The sequence below is a fragment of the Lepus europaeus genome, chromosome 16 (assembly GCF_033115175.1).
Source record: "Lepus europaeus isolate LE1 chromosome 16, mLepTim1.pri, whole genome shotgun sequence".
NCBI lineage: Eukaryota > Metazoa > Chordata > Mammalia > Lagomorpha > Leporidae > Lepus > Lepus europaeus.
In genome coordinates, this window is record NC_084842.1 from 88,908,585 (window position 1) to 88,934,988 (window position 26,404).

Genomic DNA, 26,404 nt, shown 5'->3' on the forward strand with positions numbered 1-26,404 from the left:
GGACCGCCCTTCCCCGCCCCCGGCTGCCCTGTCCTTGCCGTGCGCACCTGCGGCGCCCGGGTCCGCGCCTGTCACCCCATTCCGGCAGGTGCCGCCGTCCTCCCCCGCAGCGGCTGCCCTGGCCCGCGGGTCCCGCGCCCACCCCATCCGCGCGCTTGCTGCCGACCTGTGCCTTGGCCCCCTCACCTGCTTCCTGGCTCTGGCTGCCGGAGGCACCTCCCCGAGGGAAGGGCCTCGCCGCCCCCAGCCCCCAGCCCCAGCCGGCTGCACCGCATTCCTCCTCTCAGGAAACAGCTCTGGTGCACATAGGTGCTCAGGTCGGACGCTAAGGCTGCCCTCCACTCCTCCCCTCACCCCACCCACAGACAGGCCTCGCTGCCCCGCAGGGGTCCCATCCTTAGCCCTCTCTGTGCACAGCGGAAGTTGGAAGAACGGATGGGGGACCCCCCCTCAGCTCCCTCCACACACATGCACACACCTGCCGGCCGCTGAAAACCTGGCCTAAAACAAGCTCTTCCCCCCCCCCCAGGGCCCCCCTGTGGGTTGGGGTGTCCTTGGGGACCAGGAAAAGCGAACGCCCAGGCAGCCTGACCCCCTGCGCCCTCGGCCTGGCCGGCTCCTGCCGGCACTTCAAGCCTCGCCCTAAAGGTGAGACCTCCCAGCCACCATCCTCACCACTGCGGCAGCCTCCCGGGAAAAGGTGACCCCTTGATCCACACCCTTGTATGATGCCCCCAGCCTTGCGTGCGGGCAGAACCGGGGTAGGTGTGTGACCACGGTCACCTGGCGTTCCCGGAGGACATCAGAAGGAGGTGTACGTGCAGGGGGCCTCTGGGGAGGGGCCTGCTCGACCAGCAGGAGTCTGGAATGGACTCTTGCCCCCAGCCGTGGGGCTGCATTGGAGCTGGTGAGGCCCCAAGCAGAGGACCCAGGTAAAGGGTCGCGCGCCCCTGACGCTCAACTACGAGACCGGGCTGCTGTTTCCAGCTGCATCTGTGGTTATTTGCCGTGAAACCATACAAAGCAGACCCGGAGCAGGCACTTTGTGTGCTCTTGCGAGGCCCACGGCCCATGCTGGAGGGCCCGGGTCCAAGTCCCAGCTCTGCCCTCCAGGCTGCTCCCTGCTAAGGCAGACGCTGGAGGGCAGCAGGTGGCAGCTCCAGCACTTGCGACCCTGCCACTCATGTGGGGGACCAGGAAGGAGTGCCCAGCTCCTGCGTTAGCCTGGCCCCGCCAGCAGATGGGAGAGCGAGCTCTGCACCTATGTCTGTGCATCCCTGCCTTTCAGATAAAACTGTACGGGTCTCCACACGACACCCGTCCTGGCTCCCCGCGCTGCTTTCTGGCATTCCTCACAGTCGTCCTTATAGTTTAGAATCTCTCTGGCCAGTGGGAAGAAGTCCCCGTGAGAGCAGAACGCACTCGCGGGCCCATGGCTGGCCTCCAGATGCGCTGCAGACACTGGTGGCTGTCCGGCCTCCCTTCCCCTGGCCATGCTTTGCTACAGAAACCAGGTGAGCTTCTGTGGGCGGCCGTGGCACTGTGCCCAGGCCAGGGCAGCGTGAGTACAGGTGGCGGGAGGCTTCTAGGGGTGGCCCACTATGGGGGTGGCCCACTGTGGCCGGTTTGTGGCCATGAGCACTGTCTGTTGTTCAGTGATTTTTTTTAAAGATTTATACATTTTTTATTTGAAAGGCAGAGTTACAGGTGTTGGGGGGAGATCTCTCATCTGCTGGTTCACTCCCCAAATGGTCCCAATGTCCAGGGCTGGGCCAGGCTAAAGCCAGGAGCCAGGAGATTTATCCAGGTCTCCCACGTGGGTGCAAGGACCCAAGGACTTGGGTCATCTTCTACTGCTTTCCCAGGTGCATTAGCAGTGAGCTGGATTGGAAGTGGAGCAGCCGGGACTCGAATTGGCCCCTGTATGGGATGCCAGTGCTGCAGGTGGGGGCTTAACCCACTGCACCACAACACTGACGCCTGTTCAGGAACTTTATAAGTCTATTTTTTTTTTGACAGGCAGAGTTAGACAGTGAGAGAGAGACAGAGAGAAAGGTCTTCCTTCCATTGGTTCACCCCCCAAATGGCTGCTACGGCCGGCGCGCTGCGCCGATCTGAAGTCAGGAGCCAGGTGCTTCCTCCTGGTCTCCCATGTGGGTGCAGGGCCCAAGGACCTGGGCCATCCTCCTCTGCACTCCCGGGCCACAGCAGAGAGCTGGACTGGAAGAGGAGTGACCAGGACAGAATCCAGCACCCCAACCAGGACTAGAACCCGAGGTGCCGGTGCCGCAGGTGGAGCATTAGCCAAGTGAGCCACTATAGTCATTACTTAGATATTATATTAGGTTAAGGTTGCAATTTAAACTATGTCAAAAATATATTAATACATTTAACATACATTAAACTATGTAGAAAACAAAGTCGAAATCCCTTATTTCCTGATTCTTGGCTCCTGAGGAGTGTAGATTTCTGTGTGATAGAAATCCTACTTAATGGGTTGTGAGGTCGTGTTGGCAGCCTGAAATCAGAAGACTGGAAGAGTCTCTATCCCAAAATTGGCAAAAACCCGGACTTTTCCTCTCTTCTTCCCTGATTCAGCTTTTGTCTCTGTAACAAACTGCCCAAGGTGGTCAGGTTATAAAGACGAGAGGTTTATTCTGGCCCACGGCCCTTCCTGGTGATGGCCACCTCACCCAGCGTGAGTCCCTCGGCGTGTAGAGTGCACATGGCACGAGGCGGGGGTGTCTGTCCCTGTCCCATCTTCCAGAGCCTCCAGGATTCAAACCCCAGGGCTCCACCCTAACGACCTGATCCACTCATTTTCCAAGGTGGAGTTGAGTTTTCACCCTCTGACTACCACGGACATAACACGTTGTGGGTGTAGCCCCATGTGCTGTCAGGGGACAGGCCCTGTGTGGTGTTAGGGAACAGGTCCCGTTCACGTCCGAGCACAGCGCTTGTGGCCCTGGACATACATGTGGCCAAGCTGTAGCCACGGGGAACGGCAAGGAGACCAGACAGACTCTGGCTCTTGTACTGGGTCCCTGGAACAGGACCTGCGTCACTGAGCCCCAAAACTCCCGCGAGGCAGAAAACACAAAGGCCTCTTTGTTGGCTGCTTCCACGCTCACACAGAGGATTCTCAGTGGAGCCTGTGGGCATTCAATGCCTATTTGTAGGATCGAAAAACGCATAAACTCAGCCCACCTCAGAGGGACGTGGCCAGGCTCCTTGATTTACGAAGACGTCACATCCCAATTATCCCATCAAAAGTTGAAAACATCCGAAGCTGAACCCGAGTTGAGCGCACCTGACCCACCAGGCATCCCAGCTCAGCCGCACGGTGCAGTGCAGGGGCCTGTGTGAGCCTCAGACTGGACGCAGCAGCGCAGGGCCACTGCCTGGCGTCACCAGAGAGGCCTGCACTGTGCACTGCTTGCCTGGGACAAGATTGCAATTTAAAACTCAAGGTGTGGTTTCTACCAAACGAGCGCCCCTTGTGTGCCATCGTACGGCTGAGAAATCACTAAGTCAAGGACCCGCCGTTGTGGGGTGCCCCTCACAACACCCCTGGCTCGGTCGCGGGCAGAGTAGCACACCCAGGTTAGCAGAAAGATCTTCTCCTTATGAAAATGAAATTCACCTCTTGAGACCTCAAGAAACAAACCAAACCCTGCTTTGCCGCCACAGCCTTCTGACGTAGAGAGAGCCTCCTTCTCCGGGAAAATGAGCAGGTTCATTGCTCCGAGAGCCGGACCGACTGGCCCGGCCCAGCTTGATTCTGCGAAGGGCTACCTGGTGGAGCTGGTGACTCGAGACCGCTCCCCAAACGTCCCAGCAACAGATCTCACGAGAAAGGAAACTGTCACAGATGTTGGAGAGCCAGAGTAAGCTCCATTTCCCTGATACTCTGGACGCAGTGTGCCTACAGGGAGCAGAGCTCACCCACAGCCACCGGGCACCTGGGGAAATCCGGGGCCCAGCTCAGATGCCATCCCAGTTCACCGGAGTGAAAGCTCGCAGGGCAGCTGCACGCACAATTACCACCCCAGGCCTAGAGACTCAAGCCAGCCGTGGTGATCTCCTAGTGTCCGTGGGCAGGAACCCAGCCTGCGTTCCCTGGCGCCCACGGCTCAGGGTCTCTCTCCAAGGCTGCAGGGAATCCGTATCTGGGACTGTGAGAGGGGGAGCTGTCTCTAGCTCACTCACACGATGATGACAGACCTCAGCCCCTGGCCAACTGTGGGTCTCCCTCCATGGCTTATCACATGAGCCATTCGCAGGTCAAGTCACAGCTAAGCATTTTCAAGACAACTCAGGAACAGGTCGGCGAGGGAGCGAGAGAAAGCACCCACGATGGAGCCACAGTCCTTAGTAACCCGAGTCCAGAAGGGGAATCTCATTGTTGTCTTGCATTTTGGAAACTAAGTCCGTAGGAGCAGTCCACACTCAACGGAAGGGGGTCACACAAGGTTGAGAGTGCCAGGAAGTGGGGTGCACCCCAGAGGCTGCCTGCTGAAAATGAGTGATTCGTTTTTTAAATCTTAAAAGCAACCAAAACCAATCAAGCATTGCATTCTGTGCCATAGAATACAGGAATGACAGATGACTCCTCACCAGCACAATGGAGGCCAGAAGACAATGGAATAGCGGCACTCGGCCTGCTGCAGAACCCGCGGCTCCACCATGGGTGACGTGCACTGGCTGCGGTTGGCTCCCCGCACAAGGAAACACCTCACAAGGGGTCCCCTTGCAGGGCTCCGCCCCTTTGGAAACTGGCCTACTGGGCGGATGGGGTGGGTGGCGTCAGAGAAAGCACACACAATCGCCTTCTGAAACCAGCTCTGACACTCGCATGACCACGGGCAGGTCTCTCGGCTTCCCCACCGGCAGCGGCCACATCCATGTAACACGCACCAGCCCTGCCACACTGGACCCCTGGGACTGGTGTAGACTGGATCTATAAACTGCTGACCTCACTGCAGGTACTTCCCCTGCTGGCACGGCCCTACCCGCCCCTCCAGACTCAGCTCGAACGTCACCCTCTCTGGGCCGCTTGAACAACCCACGCTGTGCCACAGTGCTTAGCCCACACGGTCCTGGTGTGTTTCCCGATCTGTCGCTTGTGTGGTCTGGGGAACTTGCCCGCAGCAGGCAATGCCCCTAACCTCCCTGGCACCCACGGGGTACCTGGCTCTGTCGTGGGTGCTTGACGAATGCTTATTGTTTGCTTGGAGACAGCTGGATGTCAGAAAATTGTCCAGATCTTAATCTTATGCTGGGAATATTTATGCTAACATGCACCAGCACCCTGCCTGCTCCTCCTCCCCCCAGAGGGACCTCATCGTCCCCCTCACTGACACCCTCATCGTCCTTCTTCTCCCTCGGCTCCCCCCACCCCAGATGGAGGGCAGGTCCAGACTTTTTATCTGCCTGTTCACCACTGTAGCCTCGCGTTCCAGAAGGGTGCCTGGCACACAGCAGGTGCGCAGGGATTATTCGCTGACTTAGTTGGTGCAGCTCATGGGGCTGTCAAGAGGCTTCAGTCTGCACAACACTGCTGCAGGGTATTTCCTGTTTCCCGTCAGTCCTCACGTGCTCAGGTCTGAGTTGGAAAGACAGCACATCCACCCTTCCAGCTGCTGCCCGAGCCACCCCAGCCCCGGATGGACACGTGGGTGCCACTGTGACCCTCAGATGGACACATGTGCCAGTGTGACCCCTAGATGGACACATGGGTGTCCCCTATGGTCCCCAGATGGAGACCTGGAGTCCCCCATGGTCCCCAGATGGACATGTGGGTGCCCGTGTGACCCCCAGATGGACACGTGGGTGTCCCCTATGGTCCCCAGATGGAGACATGGGAGTCCCCCATGGTCCCCAGATGGACATGTGGGTGCCAGTGTGACCCCTAGATGGACACGTGGGTGTCCCCCATGGTCCCCAAATGGACATGCGGGTGTCCCCCATGGTCCCCAGATGGACACGTGGGTGCCACTGTGACCCCCAGATGGAGACATGGGAGTCCCCCATGGTCCCCAGATGGACATGTGGGTGCCAGTGTGACCCCCAGATGGAGACATGGGAGTCCCCCATGGTCCCCAGATGGACAGGTGGGTGCCAGTGTGACCCCCAGATGGAGACATGGGAGTCCCCCATGGTCCCCAGATGGACATGTGGGTGCCAGTGTGACCCCTAGATGGACACATGTGCCAGTGTGACCACCAGATGGACACATGGGTGTCCTCTATGTCCCCAGATGGACACGTGGGTGCCAGTGTGACCCCCAGATGGAGACATGGGAGTCCCCCATGGTCCCTGGATGGACATGTGGGAGCCAGTGTGACCCCCAGATGGACACGTGGGTGTCCCCTATGGTCCCCAGATGGACAGGTGGGTGCCACTGTGACCCCTAGATGGACAGGTGGGTGCCAGTGTGACCCCCAGATGGAGACATGGGAGTCCCCCATGGTCCCCGGATGGACATGTGGGTGCCAGTGTGACCCCCAGATGGAGACATGGGAGTCCCCCATGGTCCCTGGATGGACATGTGGGAGCCAGTGTGACCCCCAGATGGACACGTGGGTGTCCCCTATGGTCCCCAGATGGACAGGTGGGTGCCACTGTGACCCCTAGATGGACAGGTGGGTGCCAGTGTGACCCCCAGATGGAGACATGGGAGTCCTCCATGGTCCCCGGATGGACATGTGGGTGCCAGTGTGACCCACAGATGGACATGTGGGTGCCAGTATGACCCCTAGATGGACACGTGGGTGTCCCCTATGGTCCCCAGATGGACACGTGGGTGCCACTGTGACCCCTAGATGGACAGGTGGGTGCCAGTGTGACCCCCAGATGAACACGTGGGTGCCCCTGTGGTCCCCAGATGGACACGTGGGAGCCAGTGTGACCCCCAGATGGAGACATGGGAGTCCCCCATGGTCCCCAGATGGACATGTGGGTGTGAGTGTGACCCCCAGATGGAGACATGGGAGTCCCCCATGGTCCCCAGATGGACACGTGGGTGCCCCTGTGGTCCCCAGGCGGACACGTGGGTGTCCCCTATGGTCCCCAGATGGAGACATGGTGTGCCCTGTAATCCCCTGATGGACACGTGGGTGCCAGTGTGACCCCCAGATGGACACGTGGGTGCCCGTGTGATGCTCTGTCACTCCTCCCCCACTGCACAGGGCTCTCCTTGCCAAGGTCCCTGTGGACTCCTTGGGGCTACACTCAGAGGACGACTCACCCAGTGCCGTGTGAGCCCACCTGGACCTCTGCTGCTCGGATCCTGCTCCCCTGGCGTCCAGGGCGCTCCACACTCCTGATGGCCCTCCTTCTCCTCGCCCTGCTCTGCCCTCCCCCCACCTCACCCTAAAGGGACCACCCTGCCTCAGGTTCTGCACGGGGCTCTCAGCTCCACTCACTGTCGCCATCTCCCTGGGCACTGTCCCCACCCCCAGTCAGGTCCATCTGTCCAGCTGTCTCTGCCTTCTCGGTGCACACGGAGCTGCTCTCCCGCTCCCAAAACCCAGAGCTCCTCCTGGGTTCCCCCGCCACCCCCCCATCACCCACGGCAGAAAGCAAGACCCAGGCCTGCCTCTTCTCTCCCTCAGCCCACGCTCGCTCCCTCTGGAACCCGGGTCCTCCTGCCCTGCCTCCGGGCCTCTGCAGCTCCCTCAGAGCTCTGGCTGCTGCGCCAGCACCAGCTTCCCCACCTGCGCCCTGGCCCCCCCTGCCGTTCTCCCCGGGGCAGCCTGGGGACAGGAAAGGGCACAGATCGTCCTCAGGAGCCAACCCCACCATTCCCGCCTGGAAGGGCAGGTTTGATGCGAAGCCCCTGGGCGACAAGTGAAGTTAAACCGCCGTGGACAGGAAGCGGTTGGCAGCTGCCCACACAAGTGTACGTTTGGGTAGGCGTGGAGTTCAGAGTGGGGTGGCTGCCGAGGGCAGAGCGCCACGACGTGCCCGCCAATCAATCAGGACCTCATGGTCAGCGCCCAGTGCATGGCCCAGGCCACACCTACCAGCGCCGTGCAGCTGCAGCTTCCTTTGAGTGTCTCCCAAGCCACAGGGTCGGCCTCGCAGGGACACCAGTGGGTGCCCCCACACCCACCCCAAAGTCACTTCCTCTGGCCTCGACCACGCCCACAGCAGGTGGGCGGCACAGAGGCGGCAGCCCCCCCGCACAGGTGCCCGAGTTTTTCTGCTCAGGCTCCGGGCTTTGGGGCTTGGGTGGTCTCTCGCTCTTCAGTTTGCCTCCTGCAGAACCCGGGTGCAGGCCTGGCCCGTCTCTGAGGACCCCCACTCCCCACCAAGCTGCTCACCGTGCTTCCCATTTCAGATGACTGTGATTGCTGAAACCAAGCTGACTTCCACCCAGCGGGTCATCCGTGCACTCGGCGCCCGCAGGGGCAGGGGCGATGCCCCGGCGACAGAGAACGCAGGCCACACCCACCCCTGGGCCTGGGCGAGGGAAGCGTCCCCTCGGGCTCGCTGTAGACAACAGCGGCTGCACCCGGGCATCGCCCAGCAGGGTGTGGGGGACAGGGAAGAGGGGGCACCAAGGACCAGGGGACGCACGGGCCTAGAGGCCCTCAGCCGGGCACAGATGCCACAGCTCTGAGCCCCGGTGTGGACTCTGGGCCTTACGCAGGAACCGGGCCGTGGTCAGACAGCAGGGGACTGAGAATGCCTGCTGGTCCTCAAAGCCCCGGGCTGTGCAGCCTGACTCGCTGGTCTGACTCCTGCCCCCCGCCCCCGTCCCCCCGGCTGTGGACCCAAGGCCATTTCTTGGCTCCTCCCAACCTCAGTTTGCTCAGCCATAGAGCAGAGCCAGTGGCGCCCGCCTCACACAGCCGCTCCGAGCTCGGACCCGGGCAACGCCTGCAAGCCGCCCGGCTCGTTTCCGGCTCGGAGCGGGAGTTAATGGCGACTCCAGTGCGCGGAGAGGCGGGGAAGGTTGGGGCTGTGGCGCCGGGCTCAGCTGGCTGGGAGCTCCCAGGCCTCATCTCAATGGAATGTTTCATTTTTGGGGTTTTTTTTTTTTTTTTTTGGTGCTTTCTGCCAACAAAATATTTCTTTAAGACAGCATTTCCACTCCTGGTTCTTTTCAGATTCCAGTTCAATGCGTACTTTTTTTTCCCTCTAATTCCATTTCATATGAAACCCCCCCTGGCTGCAGCGGCCACAGAAACGTGGTATCGTGCTGACACGCCGTGGCAACAGTGGGGAGGGGGCCCAGCGTGTGTGCTGAGCGGCTCGACCCTAGCCCTCTCCCCCCGCCCCCCTCTGGCAGAGTTTAGTGATTTCCCAAAAGCGTGGGCGATACAAGCACTTCCTCCAGGGACTTCTGTGAAAAAGATCCCTCTCTCAAGCAGGCTCACCTGTGGCTCTCGGAGTACAGCTGAGAGAACTCAACAGAAGTCAAAAACAGCCCCGAGATCGGCGCCGCGGCATAGAGGGTAAAGCCGCTGCCTGCAGTGCAGGAAGCCCATGTGGGCGCCAGTTCGAGTCCCGGCTGCTCCTCTTCCAATCCAGCTCTCTGCTGTGGCCTGGGAGAGCAGTAGAAGATGGCCCAAGTCCTTGGGCCCTGCACCCACGAGGGAGACCTGGAAGAAACTCCTGACTCCTGGCTTCGGATCGGCGCAGCTCTGGGAGTGAACCAGTGGATGGAAGACCTCTCTCTCCTCTCTCCTCTCTCCTCTCTCTCTCTCTCTCTCTCTCTCTCTCTGCTTCTCTGTAACTCTGCCTTTCTAGTAAAAACAAAAGTCCGCTATTCTATCACTCCACCTCTTCTCACATTCTGCTGCCCTGAGGGCAAGTTAAGAAGCCCCTGCACGGGGTTTACCCCAGAAATGCGGCAAGGGCTTGGTATTAGCAAAGCTGTGATTAGAGCAGAGGGACAGGTCTTCCACCGGGAACGACACAGTCACCTCCAAGCCAGCTGACAAGGCTCAGAGAAAATTCAACATCGGCTCCCAATCTCTCTCTCTCTCTCTCTGTCTCTCTCTCATACACACACACATACACACACATACACGCACACACACATACACACACATACACACACATACACACATACACACACATACACACATACACACACACAGAACTAGGTGCAGCAGGCTGCTGTTTCCTGGACAGGATACCATGCACACCCAACACCCGGCATCAGGCGAGAAACTCCTAGGAAAGCCAGAGCGAGGCGCCCACCTCCGTCGCTGTCGACTTAAACTTGTGTTTGAGAGTAGCTATGGACAAAGGTGGGCTGGGCGGGCGTGGAGACGGGGGCAGGGCAGTGGACCAGCCTGGAGCCTTTCCACAGGAGGAACCTTTATTACGTATCAAAAACGGATCCGATGCATTTTAACAACATTGACAAAGAAGCGCTTCACTTTGAGGACCAGGCAGGAACGGCTCGCACCACCTGGGGCGCCTGTGTGCGAGGCCACCGGAGGACCCTGGAGCCTGGTGCCTCCGGCAGGTGCAGAATCTGAGGCCTGGTGCCGAGGACCGGCCTCAGGGCACACACACCCCAAGCCCGGGATCGACCTCCCAGCCCTCGGCCTGGCCACTTGGCCCGGAATGGCTCCGTCTGGACCTGCCCCACCCCCACCCTCTGGAATGAGGCCTTTCTGAGCGGCTGCTCCAGGCCCGTCTACACAGAGGCCACCAAGACGCGGGGTCTCCTACCTGGGGGTCTTGTCTTGGGCTCTGCCACGACCTGCTTCCACTTCCTCTCCAGAGAGGACCCCCACTGCCCCGCTCCGCTTTCAGAGAGAGACTCTGATTGGCCAGGCTCACCCTCCCTCCTACGGGACGGAACGTCCACGCCAAACCTCGTGGGCTGCTGGCCAGCCTATGGGTTCCGACCTCTGGGCCAGCTGCCCCCTCTGGCCCAATCAGGTGAGCTCAGGAGGGCGGGGCCAGGATCCCACCGCATTCAGGGCCATTCCTGGGCAGAGCCGGAGCCCTGCGCCCCGGGGGCGGGGCCGTGGCTGGTACCGAGACACCGGCTGAAAGTGGCCGCTTTGGCCCAGCCTCCCTTCCCAGGTGTGATGGCAGCGTCCTCGGCCGTACACTGTGTCCAGGGGCTCTGTCGGGGCTGGAGAATGGCCTGGCCGGACGACTGCTTTTACCAGCTTTCCTATGGGAGATAAAGGTCTTGGGATCATTTGCGGGCCACAGAGGTCCCCACGGGCGTGGCCTTGTGTTTTGGGTGGCAGAGACGTGCCTGGCACGGCAGTTCAGACACGGCTGGAGACCCCCACAGCCCACAGTCCTGGCTCCACGCCAGATGCCAGCTTCCTGCTGACGCCTGTCTCGGGAGGCTCTGGTACTGGGGTCCCTGCCCTGAGCTCAGGGCTCCTGGCTGTGGCCTGGCTCAGCCCTGGAGGTCGCAGGGTCTGGGGAGTCCCGCAGCTGGAACATGGCAGCCACAGCAGCACCAGAGAGGCTGGGAAATGGGGGGCGGCGCTGCTTTGAAGGGAGGAAGGAGAAGACCCGGCGGGGTGTTGAAGACCAAGGCCAGTGTCTCAGGGGATCCTCAAGAACCAAGGTGACAGGCAGCAGCCTCAGGACTCCCTGGCCAGGCGGTCCCAACAAGGACCCAGCTCCCTGTCCTGGCATGGTGGTGAGTGTCCCCACCTGCCGACACAACCAGGGCCAGGAGTCCAGCCTGGGCCTGACAACCTGCCCTGTGTTGGGGTCGGGGACAGAGAAATCCCGCCCTCGGCACCTGCTTCTCGCCAGCTGGGGGGGGGGGGGGGCACCAGCAGCCCCACCCCCACACCAGGCTCCGCCCCCAGCCCAGAGCACAGCCTCCACAGTGGTGCTGAGCTGGGCAGCCCCGGGCAGGTGACCTGATGCCTCTCAGAGCCGCTCTTCAGCCTCTGTGAACCGTAGGTTCCAGGAGGCTCCGCCTCCCAGGGTGGTCAGGGGACCCCGAACGCTCCAGGAAGCAGGTGCCCCCTCCCTGGGGCCGTGCGTCCACTCGGGGGGCGCAGGGCCAGCATGGGGCGAGCACCCTGGAGGAGTTTTCCAAGCTGAACACGGGAGGCGGCACCCTGCCTCTGGGCTGCTCAGAAGCTGCGCCCGCCCGGTGGGGGCTGGTGCACCCGGGGCCTCCCGGTGGTCCTGCGCTCCAGCAGGGTGGGCTGCAGTCTTGTGGCTCTGCGACCCTGCCTTGGCTCCCCCTGCTCTGGCCCCTTTCCTCTGGGTGCCCCTCCCTGGGCTCTGCCTGATCACCTGGGCTGTGGACAGGGAGCCTGGGGTAGCACATGACACCCCTGCCGAGGCGAATCCCCCTCCCCCAAGGAAGGCGCACTGTGCAGGGCGGAGGTGCGGAGGGCCTGGTGGCCATCTGAGGTCACCTGCTGGCCCCGGGGCAGCGAGGGGCCCAGGCGGGCTCACAGGGAGAGCCGTGGGAGGACCATGGCTGTGTCGAGCTCCAGATGCGCACATCTGGTTCCCGTCTTCTGCCTCTCCTGGGACACACAGACTCCCACGCTTCCTGGACCCCATGGCAGCTGGGTGGAGTCACGTGACCGGCTCTGGACAGCGGGCAGGGACTCAAGGGGACCCGCATCACTTCCGGGGCCAAGCCCTAAGGCCTGCTGCGGACCTGCCAGGCTCTCTCCCAGCTGCTGGAACGTTGAGGCAGTGTGCCGAGGAGCAAGCCGCGGGGGAAGCCCTGCAGGCTCAGACCCCCCCCCCCCGGCCCGTCTGGGCCAGCCTGTGCTGGTGCGGGCTGCAGTCATGGAGCCTGGCCTGTGGCCTCGGGGGTGGGCGGGTCCTCGGGGCCTGGGGGCTGAGGTTCAGACGGCAGAGGCTAACGGCCCCCTGTGCATCCCTGCACCCAGGGCTGTGCCTGCGCGGGGCGTGGTGGCTACTGACCAGGCGCCAGGAGCCCTGTGCTGGCCAAGAATGGGGGTGGGGCGAGGTTCCCTGCCGAGCCGTGGCGGGGGCTGGGGCGACAGCAGCGCTTTCCCGGCTGTGGTCAACCTAACACGCAGCCTCCCATGCCCACTTCACCCGAAGTGGAAAGGAGTTACTGCCTCCTTTCAGTACCAGCGGCTGTCGCACGGGACGGGGACAGGGCAGGCACAGCGCGATGCACCCAGGCAGGTGGCGGTCAGCGAGGTGTCCGCACGGGCTCCATGCTCATCCAGCTGCTCCCAAGGGTGTCCCCGTGTGGGGAGGGCCCCGTGACAGGGCTCATCGTCGGATGGGGGGCGCTGACCCAACCCGGAAGGAAGGCTCCGGGAGGCGTTCCAGGGATGGGTGGGGTTTCCAGAGGCGGGCAGCTCCAAGGACAGGGGCCGGACGCCTCAGAGCGCCGCAGTGAGTGGCCACTCGGGACAAGGGCCCAGGCGGGAGCGGGGAAGGCCAGGCTGTGCAGGCCGTGGAAGAGGCTTCGGGAGTGTGGCCCCATTGCTCCGTGCCTCACCTGGTGTGGCGAGACGTGTGCAGAAGGGACGGTGGGAACGGGGGGTGGGTGGGGCCCAGGTCGTGGTTCGTCCAGAACAGGCCAGGCTCACGGCTGTGTCCCGCGGTCACCCTCCGCCTTCAGAGCGTCCAGGTGAGATCCTCCGTCCCAGGAGGCACCCGTGCTCACGGAGAGCCACAGGCTGATGCCCGCAGAGGGTCCCCAGGCCGGGCTGACAGCACCTGCCGGAACTGGCTGCCGTGTGACTTGCCGTGAGCAAAACCCCAAATCTCCAGGACCCGAGACTGACATTGGCACGAGACCGGCGCGGACGAGGCCGTCTCCCAGGGACACGTCTGCCTGGCTTCTCCTTCCCCCCGCCCCAAGCTCAGCCAGAACCGGCTACGCAGGCTCCCAGACCCTCCCGCTGCCCTCTCTGCCCAGATACCTCGCCTGGTCGCCCCGGAAGGCCTCCCAGCTGTGAGGACGCAGTGTGGGGAACACCTCCCCCAGGAAGCCTCCGGGCCTCCCTGTCGGGCTAGGGCCTCCTGGCCTCGCTCGCCGCCCCTGCTGCTGGCCCCCAACGCCGCTGCCCCGAGCTGACACAGCCCCAGCGCTGCTCACAGAGCGGGCGCGGTCAGGGAAATCAGGCGCGGGGCTCCCGCTCCTTCTGGTACATCGCCTTTTATTTTCTCGGCCTCGCTGGGGTCAGACGCCTTCCGGGTTCTCCCCGCTGCTCTACTCCTTATGGTGAGGTGCCTTACGGTGAGGACTCTGGGGGAGGTCCCCTCGAGGGCGGGGACAGCCAGGACGCACGCTTGGGGGTTCACCCGCCTCCCGGGCCCCTCAGCGGTAGCCCGTGATGGCACCGTGCTCCAACCCATGCCTGGCCACAGCCTGGACACCCGCGTCCCCGGCCCAGCGGTGCTCGACTGTTCCGGGGACGTGGCGGGAGGGACGCCCCCGGCTACATCTGGAAGACCTGGCACGACACTGGACACCGGGCCAGGTGCGTGGAAATCTGCTCTCTCCAAGCATCATGGCGAGGAAGATAGCGGGGTCTGGGTCAGGGGAGCTGCGCGACGCATGGGGAAGACGATGGACACGGAGGCCTGTCTGCCAGGGCCCCTCCAAGAACCGGGAGCGCACGGGTGGGCACGGGGAGGGTAAGGCTGCGCGCCCCTTCGCCGGGCGTAAAACTAGACCCTTATAAATGTCCTCTCCCGTTCACGCTACGCTTCTTAACAAAATAAAGCCTCTGTGGTTCTGTAAAGACAGCATTTAGGCAACTAGGGGCATTCGGAGGGAGGACGCAGGGTGGGGGCCCAGGGTGGGGGTCGCCCACAGCTGGCACCGCCGCAGGCGGCTGCCCACGCACAATTGCAGGCCGCTCATGTCCCTGCAGGGGCGGGACACGGGGCCAGGCGCTCTGAGGACCCCCGGGCAGGTTCTGCCCCTCCTCCTAGGTGATCTGCTGCGGGGACGGGGTGGTGGCAAGCGCGGCGTGGCGGCCCTAAGCTACGGCTGGAGCGTCACTGCAGAAACAGGGGCTGCACCTGCGGGGCGCCCCCCACCCCGTCCTCCCAGCCCAGCCCACTGACACAGCGAAGCCAGAGCGAGGTGCAGGGGGAGGGGCCCGGCTCCGCTCCGGCGCATGCGTGGTGAGGCGCGGGGCGCTCAGAACAGCAGGGCCTTCTTTTTGAGGTCGTTCCTCTTCCAGAGCGCCAGGCGGTCGAACTCCTCCACGCTCATCCCAAACACTTCCTGGAACTCCTGGGCCGACAGGTGTCTCTTCGGACAGAAATGACAAAGGAGGGGAGGCAGTCAGCGGCTTGCGGAGGCGGGGGTGGCCCCCCGGGTGTGCCCGGGCCCGGGGCAGGGTGGAGGACTGGGAGGAGGGAGACTGAGCGAGGTGAGCCACGCAGACCGGGGCCAGAACCCGGGAGCCCTACACACGGGTCTCCTGCTGCCACCGGGTTCATAAACGCGGCCCGGCGTCCGGCCCCCTGCCTGGCCCAGACACCGGCGCTGCCTGCAGCTGTGCTGGGGCCACGGCCATCCTCGCCCCGGGCTGTCGCAGCACGGCCTGAGAGCGGGAGGTGGTGGTTTGCCATCTCCCCGTTTCCAGCCCAGGAAACCAAGGTATGGCCGAGCCAGGCCAGGCGTCCCGAGCACAGATTCCCCCCTTCCCAGCCTCTGTGTGACCGGGAGTCCAATGGCGGCCAAGGGCGCAGCCTCTGGACACTGCGGGAGTGAGCTGGCCGCCTGGTGCCTCCTTCTATCCACCTGGACAGCGGGGATCCCACCAGTGCCACCTCGTGGAGTTGGGGGGATGACCGTGTCAGGGCAGGGAAACAGAGCAGCGGCCCCCAGCCCCCCACTCACAGGGGCCGCCCCGGACAACCGAAACGGGCACTCGGACACGTGTTTGTGCCCCCGCGTTCATGGCACCAGCCACAAAGGCCGGAGGAGGGAGCAACCCCGGCGTCCCCGCTGGAAGAAGGGCGATGAACGTGTAGGGCCTGCCCAGTCGGCGCTGGCACTGAGGCCTGGCCACGCCTCGCCACGCCACACCAGGCCACGCCACGCCTCGCCATGCCACGCCAGGCCACGCCACACCACGCCACACCTCGCCACGCCAGGTGATGAAGACAGGCAGGGAGGATCAAATCCAGCAGGTTTGTGAGCTGGAGACCACGCCCCTACCTGACCCCACATGGATGCCCACCTGCCAATCAGACTGTAACCACGCCCCTTTGGGAGTGCATAAAAGGCCTGGACTGCTGGTTCTCTGTTGCCCACGTGGCCTACCGGCCTGCCTCTGCCTTCTCCACCGTCCACGCTACCTGGGGCTGCTGCTCCCCGGGGCTCGCTCCCGGCCTGCCTCTGCCTTCTCCACCGTCCACGCTACCTGGGGCTGCTGCTCCACGGGGCTCGCTCCCGGCCTGCCTCTGCCTTCTCCACCATCCACACTAAGCTACCTGGGGCTGCTGCTCCACGGGGCTCGCTCCTGGCCCGCTCTCTGCCTGGGATGGACCCGACTTAGCTTCCAGAACTCTCTCTCTCTCTCCCCTGAATACAGCCCTCACTCTCCTGCACATTTCTCACTGAATAAAATCCTTAAAAACTTACCATGTTGTCTGGTCTATTTGAGCCAGTATCCAGAATTCTCCTCTGAACACGTGGCGAGGGCCCACAGGCTTGTTAATGTTGGAAACTATTAATACGCAGTCTGATAAAGGAAGCCGGACCCCAGCGGCCACGTCGTGTGGTTCCACTGCTAGGAGCAGGCAAATCCACGGGGTGGCCGGGGCTGGGGGCAGAGGAAGGCGGGGAGGGCACTGACCAGTGCAGACGGCGCGCCTGTGGGGCGAGGGGGAGGTCTGTGGCCAAAGAGAGGCGACGGCCGCACGGCGCGGGGCCCCTCCACCACCTGGAGTGGCTTTAACGGGGAATTACACGTTGTGTGAACTTTGCCACAATTAAAAAAAATTCCTGCCAAAAGCCCATAGCTTCCTCCACTTCACAAACAAGCTACTATTACTAAAGGTAGTGATGAGGAAGAGAGAGGGTGAGGAGACGGCCAGCAGGTGAGCCCAGGCGTCGGGGTGACCCCAGGGAGCAGAGCCAAGTCACCCTCGAGACGGCCGGTCCCAGCGGGTCCTCCTGACTGTACCCAGGCCTGCGGCCACACACACACTTACATACACACATGCACACATATGTATACACACACACTGCACCTGGAGTCACACACATGTGCACACACACACACTACACCTGGAGTCACACACGCGTGCACGCACACACACTACACCTGGAGTCACACATGTGTATGCAACACTGTACCTGGAGTCACACACACGTGTACATACACACACACTACACCTGGAGTCACACACACGTGTACGCACACACTGTACCTGGAGTCACACACATATGCACGCACACATGCACACACACTACACCTGGAGTCACACACACGTGTATACACACACACTACACCTGGAGTCACACACGCGTGCACGCACACACACTACACCTGGAGTCACACACACGTGTACACACACACACACTACACCTGGAGTCACATACGTGTATGCACACACACACTGCACCTGGAGTCACACACGTGCACGCATGCACACACTACACCTGGAGTCGCACATGCCACACAGTGGCCCAGGAGGGTGGCAGGGAAGACTCAAGTGTGGCCCGGGCCACTTGTGTGTGGCCTACAGGGTTCATGACTTGGGCCAAAGGCTTACGCCCTGGCTCTGAGCTTCGCGAGGCTGGGCAGCAGCGTCCTTGGCCAGGGTGCAGTCGAGGCCCAGGCAGCCCTGCCACAGCTCCGGCTACGGAGCCGCAGGAGGCACCGGAGCATGCGTAGAGTGGACCCGCTGCTGGCCTCCTGGGCACGGGGAGACAAGCGTGGGGCAGACGCCAGCATGCAACGGGCAGATGTGCGGTCTGACAAAGCTCAGGCTACGGACGGCAGGGGGGCACCAGGACAGGAAAACGGACGGGAGGGTCCTCTCTGAGCAGTGGTGTTGCAAGGGAGCAGGGCCCGTGTGCACCCCAGCACCACCATCCACCCCGAGCGCGGCCGCCGGCCTGCAGGCCAGGTGTGCAGAGCTGCACCTGCAGGAGCGAGCCCCAGCAGAGACCGCCTCCAGCGCCTCTCCAGCCAGGTGAGGGAGCGGGGCATGGGCAGCTGGGGGCGCTGCCTCTGACGGGGCAGGGACCTTGCCACCCGGCCACAGATGAGCTGCGGCCCCACGAAGCTCCGAGCAGTGAGTCCAGGCCTCTGACACTGTCCCTGCCGCGGGGACTTCCCGAGCTCCGGCCGCGGTGGGAGGTGGGGGTGAGGGAGAGGAGGAGCCGGGCCGCCTTGCCTCTGGGTTTCTTGTGGGTGCCCCAGAGTCCTGCTTGGGGGTGAGCTGGGGAGAGCCGGAGGCCGCCCAGGGAGTCTCCTCAGTGGGGCTCTTAGCCCTGCCAAGCCCAGACGCCCCACGCACCCCGCTCTCTCCTCTGTGGGGCGGCAGTGCTGCTGGGGAGGTGGTGCCGTCACCACGCTGCACCCAGGGCCCACGTAGGAGCTGGGAGGTGGCACCGGCTGCAGCGTGTTGGGGGTTTGCCAGCAAAATCAGTCTCTAGCTCCACCCGTACTGGGGTCAGGCGGCAGTGGCACCTGGCGGGTGGACCTGCTTGCCACATGCAGCCTAGCGCGGGGCGGCAAGCCAAGGGGCCTACAGTGTAGACGGCGCACACGCACGGCTGCTCCTGTCCAGCGGCCGTCAGGGCACCTCCTGAGATCTCAGCCGCCGCAGAGCCCAGGCTCTCTCTAAGCAAGTGTGTAGCCCGCAGTGCCTGGGCCTGTGCTCCCAGGCCCCCGGCGGCCCCCAGCCCCCACCGAGCACCCAGGCAGGCCCCGAGCTGCAGGGCCCGTGGAGGCCTGTGCGCACAGAGCCTGGCGCTGGCTCGGGGCTGGCTCAGGCCGCCCCTGCCGCCCCTCTGGGCAGCAGTCCCGAGCTTGCCCTAGGCCACAAGCCCGTCGTGGGAGGACGAAGTGGCCCCTCCAGGAGAAACGAGGCATGGACGCGCAGGCCCACACCGGGACCGCAGCTGGACTCGGAACCCGCGACCCTGCACTCAGAACCGCAGGCTGGGGAGGGGGCCTCCGCCAGCGTCGGCCGCGCTCACGTGCCACCAGGAAACCCAGGCTCAGGGAGCCAGTGACTCGGCGAAGCGGAGGGGCCTGCGTTACTTCCTGCTTCCCAGTGACCCTCCAGGGACATCTTGGGTCAGCGCTGATGGCTGCAGGGACCTGTGTCCCGGCCCAGCCCCAGCCCCCAGCCCTAAGTGCCCCGGCCAGCTCCGTGGCAACCCTGGGAGCGGCCTCCCTAACCCCTCCTGAGCCCGCCAATCCCAGTGCTCGGCTGACCGTGGGGGCCTCAGGCTTCTGCCCTGAGGCCCGGCTCCGTGCTGCACACTGCGCGCCCGCACAGGGGCCTGCCTGCACAGGGGCGCCGGGAGCATCGCCCTCCAGCAATGACCTCATCGTCACAAGGACGGCTGTGCCCACAGAGGCTCCCTGGAGACCTCTCCGTCAGTCCATGGGGACAGGGGCTCTGAGCGGTGCCAGGAAGTGGCCTTGCCCTCTGCTCCTGTCGCCCCTGGGCTCCGCTGTGGCTGTCCCTGGGCAGGGAGTGTCCAACGCTCTTTGCCGCCCCAGGGCCCACAGTGCTCTTTCCTCCACAGGCCTGACCCAAATGTTCCCTCCTCCTGGAGGCCCTCCTGGGTTTCCATAGCCAAGGGCCATGCTGTGGCCCTCGGCGCTGAGTCACCGCTGACCCTGTGGCCTCTCAGCACCAGGAGGGCAGGCACAAGCCTGTTTGCTGGCTCAGCGCCGAGGGAGGACAGGTGCCGGGGCTGTCCTGAGTCTCCATCTGGGCCGTGCCCTACCCAGGTGCTGCCGGGGTCTGCTGAGCTCCTCGGGCCCCTGCCTGCAGCTCGCCCGCCCCCCCTCCCTGCTTCCTTCCAGCCCCACAGACCCCACAGAGCCTGTGCCCCCGGCTCCTCCCCACGGCGCTTCCCCGGTCAGACCGGTTGGTCCTTGGGTGAGGTTAGACCAAGGAGGGATTCTGTAACCCGGGTCCCACTGCTCAGACACATTCCTCAGCTGTGGGCTCAGCACTCGGCTGCCCTTCCGGCCCCAGGCTCCTCATCCCGGAGTCTCTGGCCCCGAGCCCAGCCGTCCCCTTCCTGCCCTGTCACTGGCCGGCCACGCGCTCGGGCTCCCGCGCTCCGCTGCAGGCCCCAGCCAGGCACGCAGCTCGGGTCCCACCTGTCCAGCTGCAGACGCCACCTCGGCCCGGCCGGGCTTTGGTCACGCACTCTTCCAGACGTTTCTGGAAGGCACCTTGTAGTGTGGTAACACCCACAGCCGGCGGAGCTCAGGCGAAGCACTGATCCTGGCTGCATCGCTGGGCCCCGCCCAACCAGGTGAAAGCCGCCAGCGTGAACCTAGCTTCCCAGAGGAAGAGGCCCGCATGGGGCAGCTCCCGCCTGGTGTCCGGCCTGCTGGGCTGCCCTGCGCGTTTCGGAATTGTCCACGCCCACAGCTGTGTGTCTGTCTCCATCTAACCCCTAGCTCTTTATCGCCCTGTCCTCACTGTCTCCACCCACCCAGCCACCCACCCACCCACCCACCCACCCATCCACCCAGCCACCCATCCACCCATCCACCCATCCACCCATCCACCCACCCATCCTCCAATCCACCCAGCCACCCATCCACCCATCCACCCACCCATCCTCCAATCCACCCAGCCACCCATCCACCCATCCACCCACCCATCCTCCAATCCACCCAGCCACCCATCCAGCCACCCACCCACCCATCCACCCATCATCCATCCACCCAGGCACTCATCCACCCACCCACCCATCCACACATCCGATCATCCACCCAGGCACCCATCCATCCACTCATCATCCGTGCGCCCATCCTCCCTCTCTCCTGATGGCTCTGTGTCTCTGGGCAACCCCACCTGATACACTTGCCTGCCGCAGAGGCAGGATGTCAGTATGTGTGCACAGGAGGCCGGGGCACTGGAGTGGGATTGCAAACTCACTTTCAACACCGGAAGTCACCCAGAAAACTGCACAGCGTTGTGGCTGTGAGCGATGCCTTGGCTGCAACCCCAGCCCAACCTCTTACAAGCTCTGTGCGTGTGTGTGTGCGTGTGTGTGTGTGAAGCCACGGACTTGTGAAAACCAAGTGCGTTCAAGGTGTCACGTGCCGGGAGCCGGGCTCGGCAGTCGGCAGGATCGGTGCTGGTTGAAGCTCGGTGGTCCCGCGCAACCCCAGGACTGGGTGTCAGGAGGGATGCGCGGCTTCTCCCGGGGCGGGGCTCCGGGCCGCTCACTCTGCCTGGCTTGGCCACGGCGCTCTCGGCAGCCGCTGCGTGAGGGTGTTTCTCCTGCCTGCCCCTCGGAAAGCCTCTGTCTCCCTAGCCGGCTACCTGGGGGTCTCAGCTGGCAAACGTGGTCTTCCATCCGTGGATGGGAGGCCTGGACGGCGCACACTTGGGGCCTGCCGGGGGCTGCTCATGGTCACTGCTCAGGAACAGCCGGGCAGGCAGGTGACACGCGACTCCAGGTGCCCGAGCAACCTGTGTACAGTCACACAGCTGCACCCCCGCCCCCAGGACGCCCCCCACGACGGCCCCGTCGGCAAGCGCAGGCAGCTGTGTGCGCCATGAGTTTGGTTTGGAGGTTGCAGAGCTCCCCGTGTGTGAAGGGAGGACGCCCTGATGGACCAGGGCGGGGGGCAGACAGGCAGTGCCGCAGTGGGGCGAGGGCATCACACCGAGCCCTGTCCTGGCTTCCCGGGAATCCGCCTGCTGAGCCCCCTCTGCCCACCGGTGTCGCCACAGTAACCGAGCCCCCACCACGCGCTGCCAGGCGCATCCCGGCCCTCTGCTGCAGCCTGCGTCCCCGTGGCCTGACCACTGCCACATCTGCCACCCCACCCAGCGGGGGCACACCCGGCGCGCCCTCCTCTCCCCCGACGCGGGTTCCGTCTCCACGTCCTGCACCTGACTCCCCAAATCCACCTGCATCCGCCCTCGGCAGCGCCGCTGCCCGTGTGCAAGACGCCACTGTGCACTGCTCAGAGCTCCATCCGGCTCCGTCCGGCTCCGTCCGTCCTCACAGTTAATCCAGCCCACAGGGCCACTGTCAGTCAGGGGCCAACCACGCTGTCCCCGGTTAAAAGCCACTGCTTGGGAGAGAAACCACACTGATGAACACGGCCCAGGGCCCCACAGGGCCTGGCCAGGCTCAGCCACTCCAGCCTCTCTACGGTTCCCCAGTCGGCCCAGGCTCCCTGCTGCCCCGGGGCCTTTACACGTGCAGTTCACTCTTCCTACAACACTTTTTACCAGCTGTCCCTCACCTCACAACACACACACACACACACAGAGGCAGACACACATGCACACATGTGCACACACACGCAGGCACACACGCACACACACATGCACACACATGGGCGCACACATGCAGGCACACATACACACAGGCACACACATGCACACACACGCACACACTCTCAGAGCCCTGGTGCAGGAATGTGAGCACGCGACTCGCTTGGCGCTTGGTCCACGGTCACCCGTCTGGTTGCACAGATAGCCAGGGCCCGGCTCAGCCACCAGCGCCCCCGGGCCCCACTCTGTGCTGGCACAGTCACCCGAGCACCCTGGCAGCACGCGCTGACCCTGTGTCCGTGCAGTCCTCCTTCCAGGGACGGAACCTACACGGAGGCCGGGGCCCCACCCACCGCCTGCCCACGCCCCCGGGCACACGGCTGGATCACCTCTCCCAGCCTGCTGCGCACACCCACTGGGGTGACACCACGCGCACCTGCCTCGTGGCCGTTTAAAAGATAGCCAGGCCCCACACGGCAGGCCCCACGCGGGAGGCCCTGATGTAGCCCCAGGCTCCTGGCTTTGGCCTGGTCCAGCCCCAGCCACTGTGGCCATCTGGGGAGTGAACCACTGGGTGGAAGATCCCACTTTCTCTCTATAACCCTGCCTTTCAAATAAATAAGGAAACATTAAAACTAACTAAATACAACACGGGGCAGGGGCGGCCGCCTGGCCTCGTGGCTGAGGCCGGGCAGGACTCTCAGCTCCCTCTATCCGAGTGCCTGGGTTCGATCCCAGCTCTGGCTCCTCACTCCAGCTTCCTGCTAATGGGATGGCGCCAATGGTTGGGGCCCTGCCACGGCGCGGGAGACCTGGATTGAGCTCCCAGCTCCCGGCTCCAGCGCCGCGCAGGCATTCGGGGAGGGAATGAGCAGCCTGGAGCTCTCTGTCTCCAGCGCCTCTCCCTCTCCAATAAACAAATAAAAAGTCAACGACGAATGGAGGACGGGGCCGATCTTCACTCGGCGGCCCCTCGCTGTGCCAAGTTCCTGAGCGCGAAGCAGGAGGCCGGCGCGGGCCCGGGACCGGCTCCCCCTGGTGTGTGCACCCAGCCATCCGGGAAGCAGCCCGGCCAGGCCCGGCAGGCAGAGGGCGGCTGGGGGAATTCCGGAGATTTTTATGTTCGTCTTGGTATTTTTCTGGCCTCTTACAATAGTTAGGGTTTGTTTTTGTAGGAGAAAAAAAGCCCTTCCCGCTGATACGAAAACACCAGCAGCCTTGCCCCCGCTGGCTCCAGGCCGGCTCCCTGCCCCCAGGAAGAGGGAGGCGGGGCCCCGCTGGGCTGGAGGAGGGAGAAGACCCCTGGGTGTGTTCCTGCCAGCCCCGGGCCTCGCCTGCACTGCAGGCCCCAGCAGGCTCTGGCCCCAAGGCTGCGGAGCCCGCGGTAAGCTCACCTCTCCCCCAGCCCGTGCAGCTGCAGCCACAACAGCCAGGGGCTGAGCAGTCACCAGCACACAGGAAACCTCCCAGCCGTCCCCCCCCAGCAGCCAGTGTCCCACCTGCAGCTCTGCCGCTGGGGGCGGCCCCACACGGAGCCCAGACCCTGTGGGGCCGCCCTGTCAGGTCAAAGCCTGCCCCGGGCCCTGCAGTGAGGCCCACCGCACCCTGCTTGCTTGCCTCACCCCGCCCTCACTCCGACACTCCGGCCAAGGGCTTCCGGCCCCCAGCCCTGGGTGGCTCCCCGCTCCCCTGGACTCGGAACCGGATTCCCCACTGGCCCCCGCAGCACCGCCCCCTCCCACGGCTGCCCCCCCCTCACAACCCACGGCCTTCAGGCAAAGCGCCCCCGCCCCCGGGAGCAGGGCCCTCAGCAGTGGTGGTCAGCTGTGTGGACTAGGGGTGGCACACAGGGCTTGCTGTGCCTGCTGGACCCTCCTGACAGGCCTCCCACTGCCCGCTGCTGCCCGGTCCAGGTGCTGTCAGAGGCTCCCCCAGCTCCACGCATCAGGTCCCGGCTGGGCCTGGCTTCCTTTTCCCCGGTCACTTGCTTGTCACCCACCCAGGGGGAGCATTGAGACCTCTGCTGCATTGGCACATGTATGACAGAGAGGGGGAGGGGGAGGGAGAGGGGGAGGGGGAGGAAGGGGCGGGAGGGGGAGGAGGAGGGAGAGAGAGAAGGAGAAAGAGGGAGAGAGAGAGAGGGAAGGTGGGGGAGAGGGAGAGAGAGGGAAGGTGAGGGAGAGGGAGAGAGAGCGAGAGAAGGAGAAAGAGAGAGGGAGGGGGAGGGAGAGAGGGAGAGGGAGAGGGAGGGGGTTGACTCCCCGCGGGTTCTGAGTCCAGGAGTGGACAGACAAAGGCAGCCACAACTCAGCCGAGAAGGCACAGGGCAGAGACACTGGGAGACCCCGGAGCCTGACCCAGTGTAGCCCCTACTCCAGCTGCCTCAGGCTGGGGGGCCCTCAGGTCCCGTGAGCCGGGCGGTCCCCTCTCGGCTGTGGTCACTTCGGGCCAGGCTCCTGCTGTCTGCAATACAGAGGGTCGGGTGGGAGCGCCTCCTGCCCAGGGCTGCAGTCCCTCCAGGGACCCCTCCCCGTCCCCTGCCACCCCTAACCCTAACCCTAACCCTAACCCTCTGAGCGCAGGGTGACTCCTTTGGGAGTCCTCACCGCAAAGGCTCAGGGGCACCGGGCCTGGACGCCCTCCCACACTCTCCCTCTGTCCGTCCAGAGCCTCCCCTGCACAGACGGGACCCCAGCCCTGCCGCTCACGCACCCCGCCCGTCCCCGAGCCCACGGGAAGGCAGCTGGCTCCGTGCACACGGCCTCGCGTGCTCTCAGCCGAGGGCCCTGCCCTTTGGGAGCCCGAGGCCTCTCGCCCCCACAAGTCAGGAGAAGGCGATGAGACGCTGAAAAAAGGGCCCGGACGTGAACTCCCCGGGGCTGGGTGCTGCGTTCCCTGTATGAGGGTCGCGAGAATTCATCAAAGTCCTGCACGTGGTATGCGCACAGTAGGCGCTCACACACTCACGCATGGCCCTCGACTCTCGGTGCACACAGTAGGCGCTCACACAAGCACTATTCTCGGCCCTCAGTGCACTCAGCAGGTGCTCACACACTCAAGCACTACCCTCGACTCTCGGTGCACACAGTAGGCGCTCACACAAGCACTACCCTCGGCTCTCGGTGCACACAGTAGGTGCTCACACACTCAAGCACAACCCTCAACTCTCAATGCACACAGTAGGTGCTCACACACTCAAGCACTGCCTTCAGCTCTCAGCGCACACAGTAGGCGCTTGCACACTCACACGCGGCCCTCGGCTCTCAGTGCACACAGTAGGCGCTCACACACTCACGCGCGGCCCTCGGCTCTCAGCGCACACAGTAGGCGCTTGTACACTCACACAAGGCCCTCGGCGCTCAGCGCACACAGTAGGTGCTCACATATTCACCCATGGCCCTCGGCTCTCAGCGCACACAGTAGGCACTCACACACTCACACACGGCCCTCGGCTCTCAGTGCACACAGTAGGTGCTTGCACACTCATGCACGGCCTTCGGCGCTCAGTGCACAGTAGGTGCTTGCACACTCACGCGCGGCCCTCAGCTCTCAGTGCACACAGTAGGTGCTCACACACTCATGCGCGGCCCTCGGCGCTCAGGGCACATAGTAGGTGCTCACGCAGTTCTACCCATCCGCACCCCTCTGTGCCGATCTCCCTGGGCTCCGGCAAACGGGCCATCGTGCTCTGTGACCACAGACGCTTTCCCACTGCAGACCCTGGGAGCCAGGACACCTGCGCCGGGGAACAGAGCTCCCGGCACTTGTCACTGTCACACACGCCTGCCCCATGACACAGCCAGAGCACCCCGGGGCTCCCGGGAACAGACGGCTCCCGGTGCTGTCACCGTCACACACGCCTGCCCCGTGCATGGCCAGAGCACCCCGGGGCCCCCAGGAACAGACGGCTCCCGGTGCTGTCACCGTCACACACGCCTGCCCCGTGCATGGCCAGAGCACCCCGGGGCCACCGGGAACAGAG

At 63.8% G+C, this 26,404-nt stretch overlaps 2 protein-coding genes across 5 annotated transcripts in view; both read right to left on the bottom strand.

Annotated features, from left to right (window-relative positions):
- AFAP1 (actin filament associated protein 1) overlaps positions 1 to 10,741 on the bottom strand; it is a 183,215-nt gene extending 172,474 nt beyond the window's left edge. Inside the window, exon 1 of the mRNA XM_062212641.1 lies at positions 10,696 to 10,741. The gene's annotated coding sequence lies outside the window, so the exon portion shown is untranslated. The remainder of the gene's footprint in view (positions 1 to 10,695) is intronic.
- Positions 10,742 to 14,105: 3,364 nt separating this feature from the next.
- Positions 14,106 to 26,404, bottom strand: part of ABLIM2 (actin binding LIM protein family member 2) — a 122,633-nt gene continuing 110,334 nt past the window's right edge. For 3 of the 4 annotated variants that reach the window (XM_062212656.1, XM_062212655.1, XM_062212654.1), the window contains one exon: positions 14,106 to 15,220. In XM_062212656.1, coding sequence (XP_062068640.1) covers positions 14,943 to 15,220 — 278 coding nt within the window. In that variant the 3' untranslated portion in view covers positions 14,106 to 14,942. The remainder of the gene's footprint in view (positions 15,221 to 26,404) is intronic. The other variant, XM_062212658.1, reaches the window with a different exon arrangement.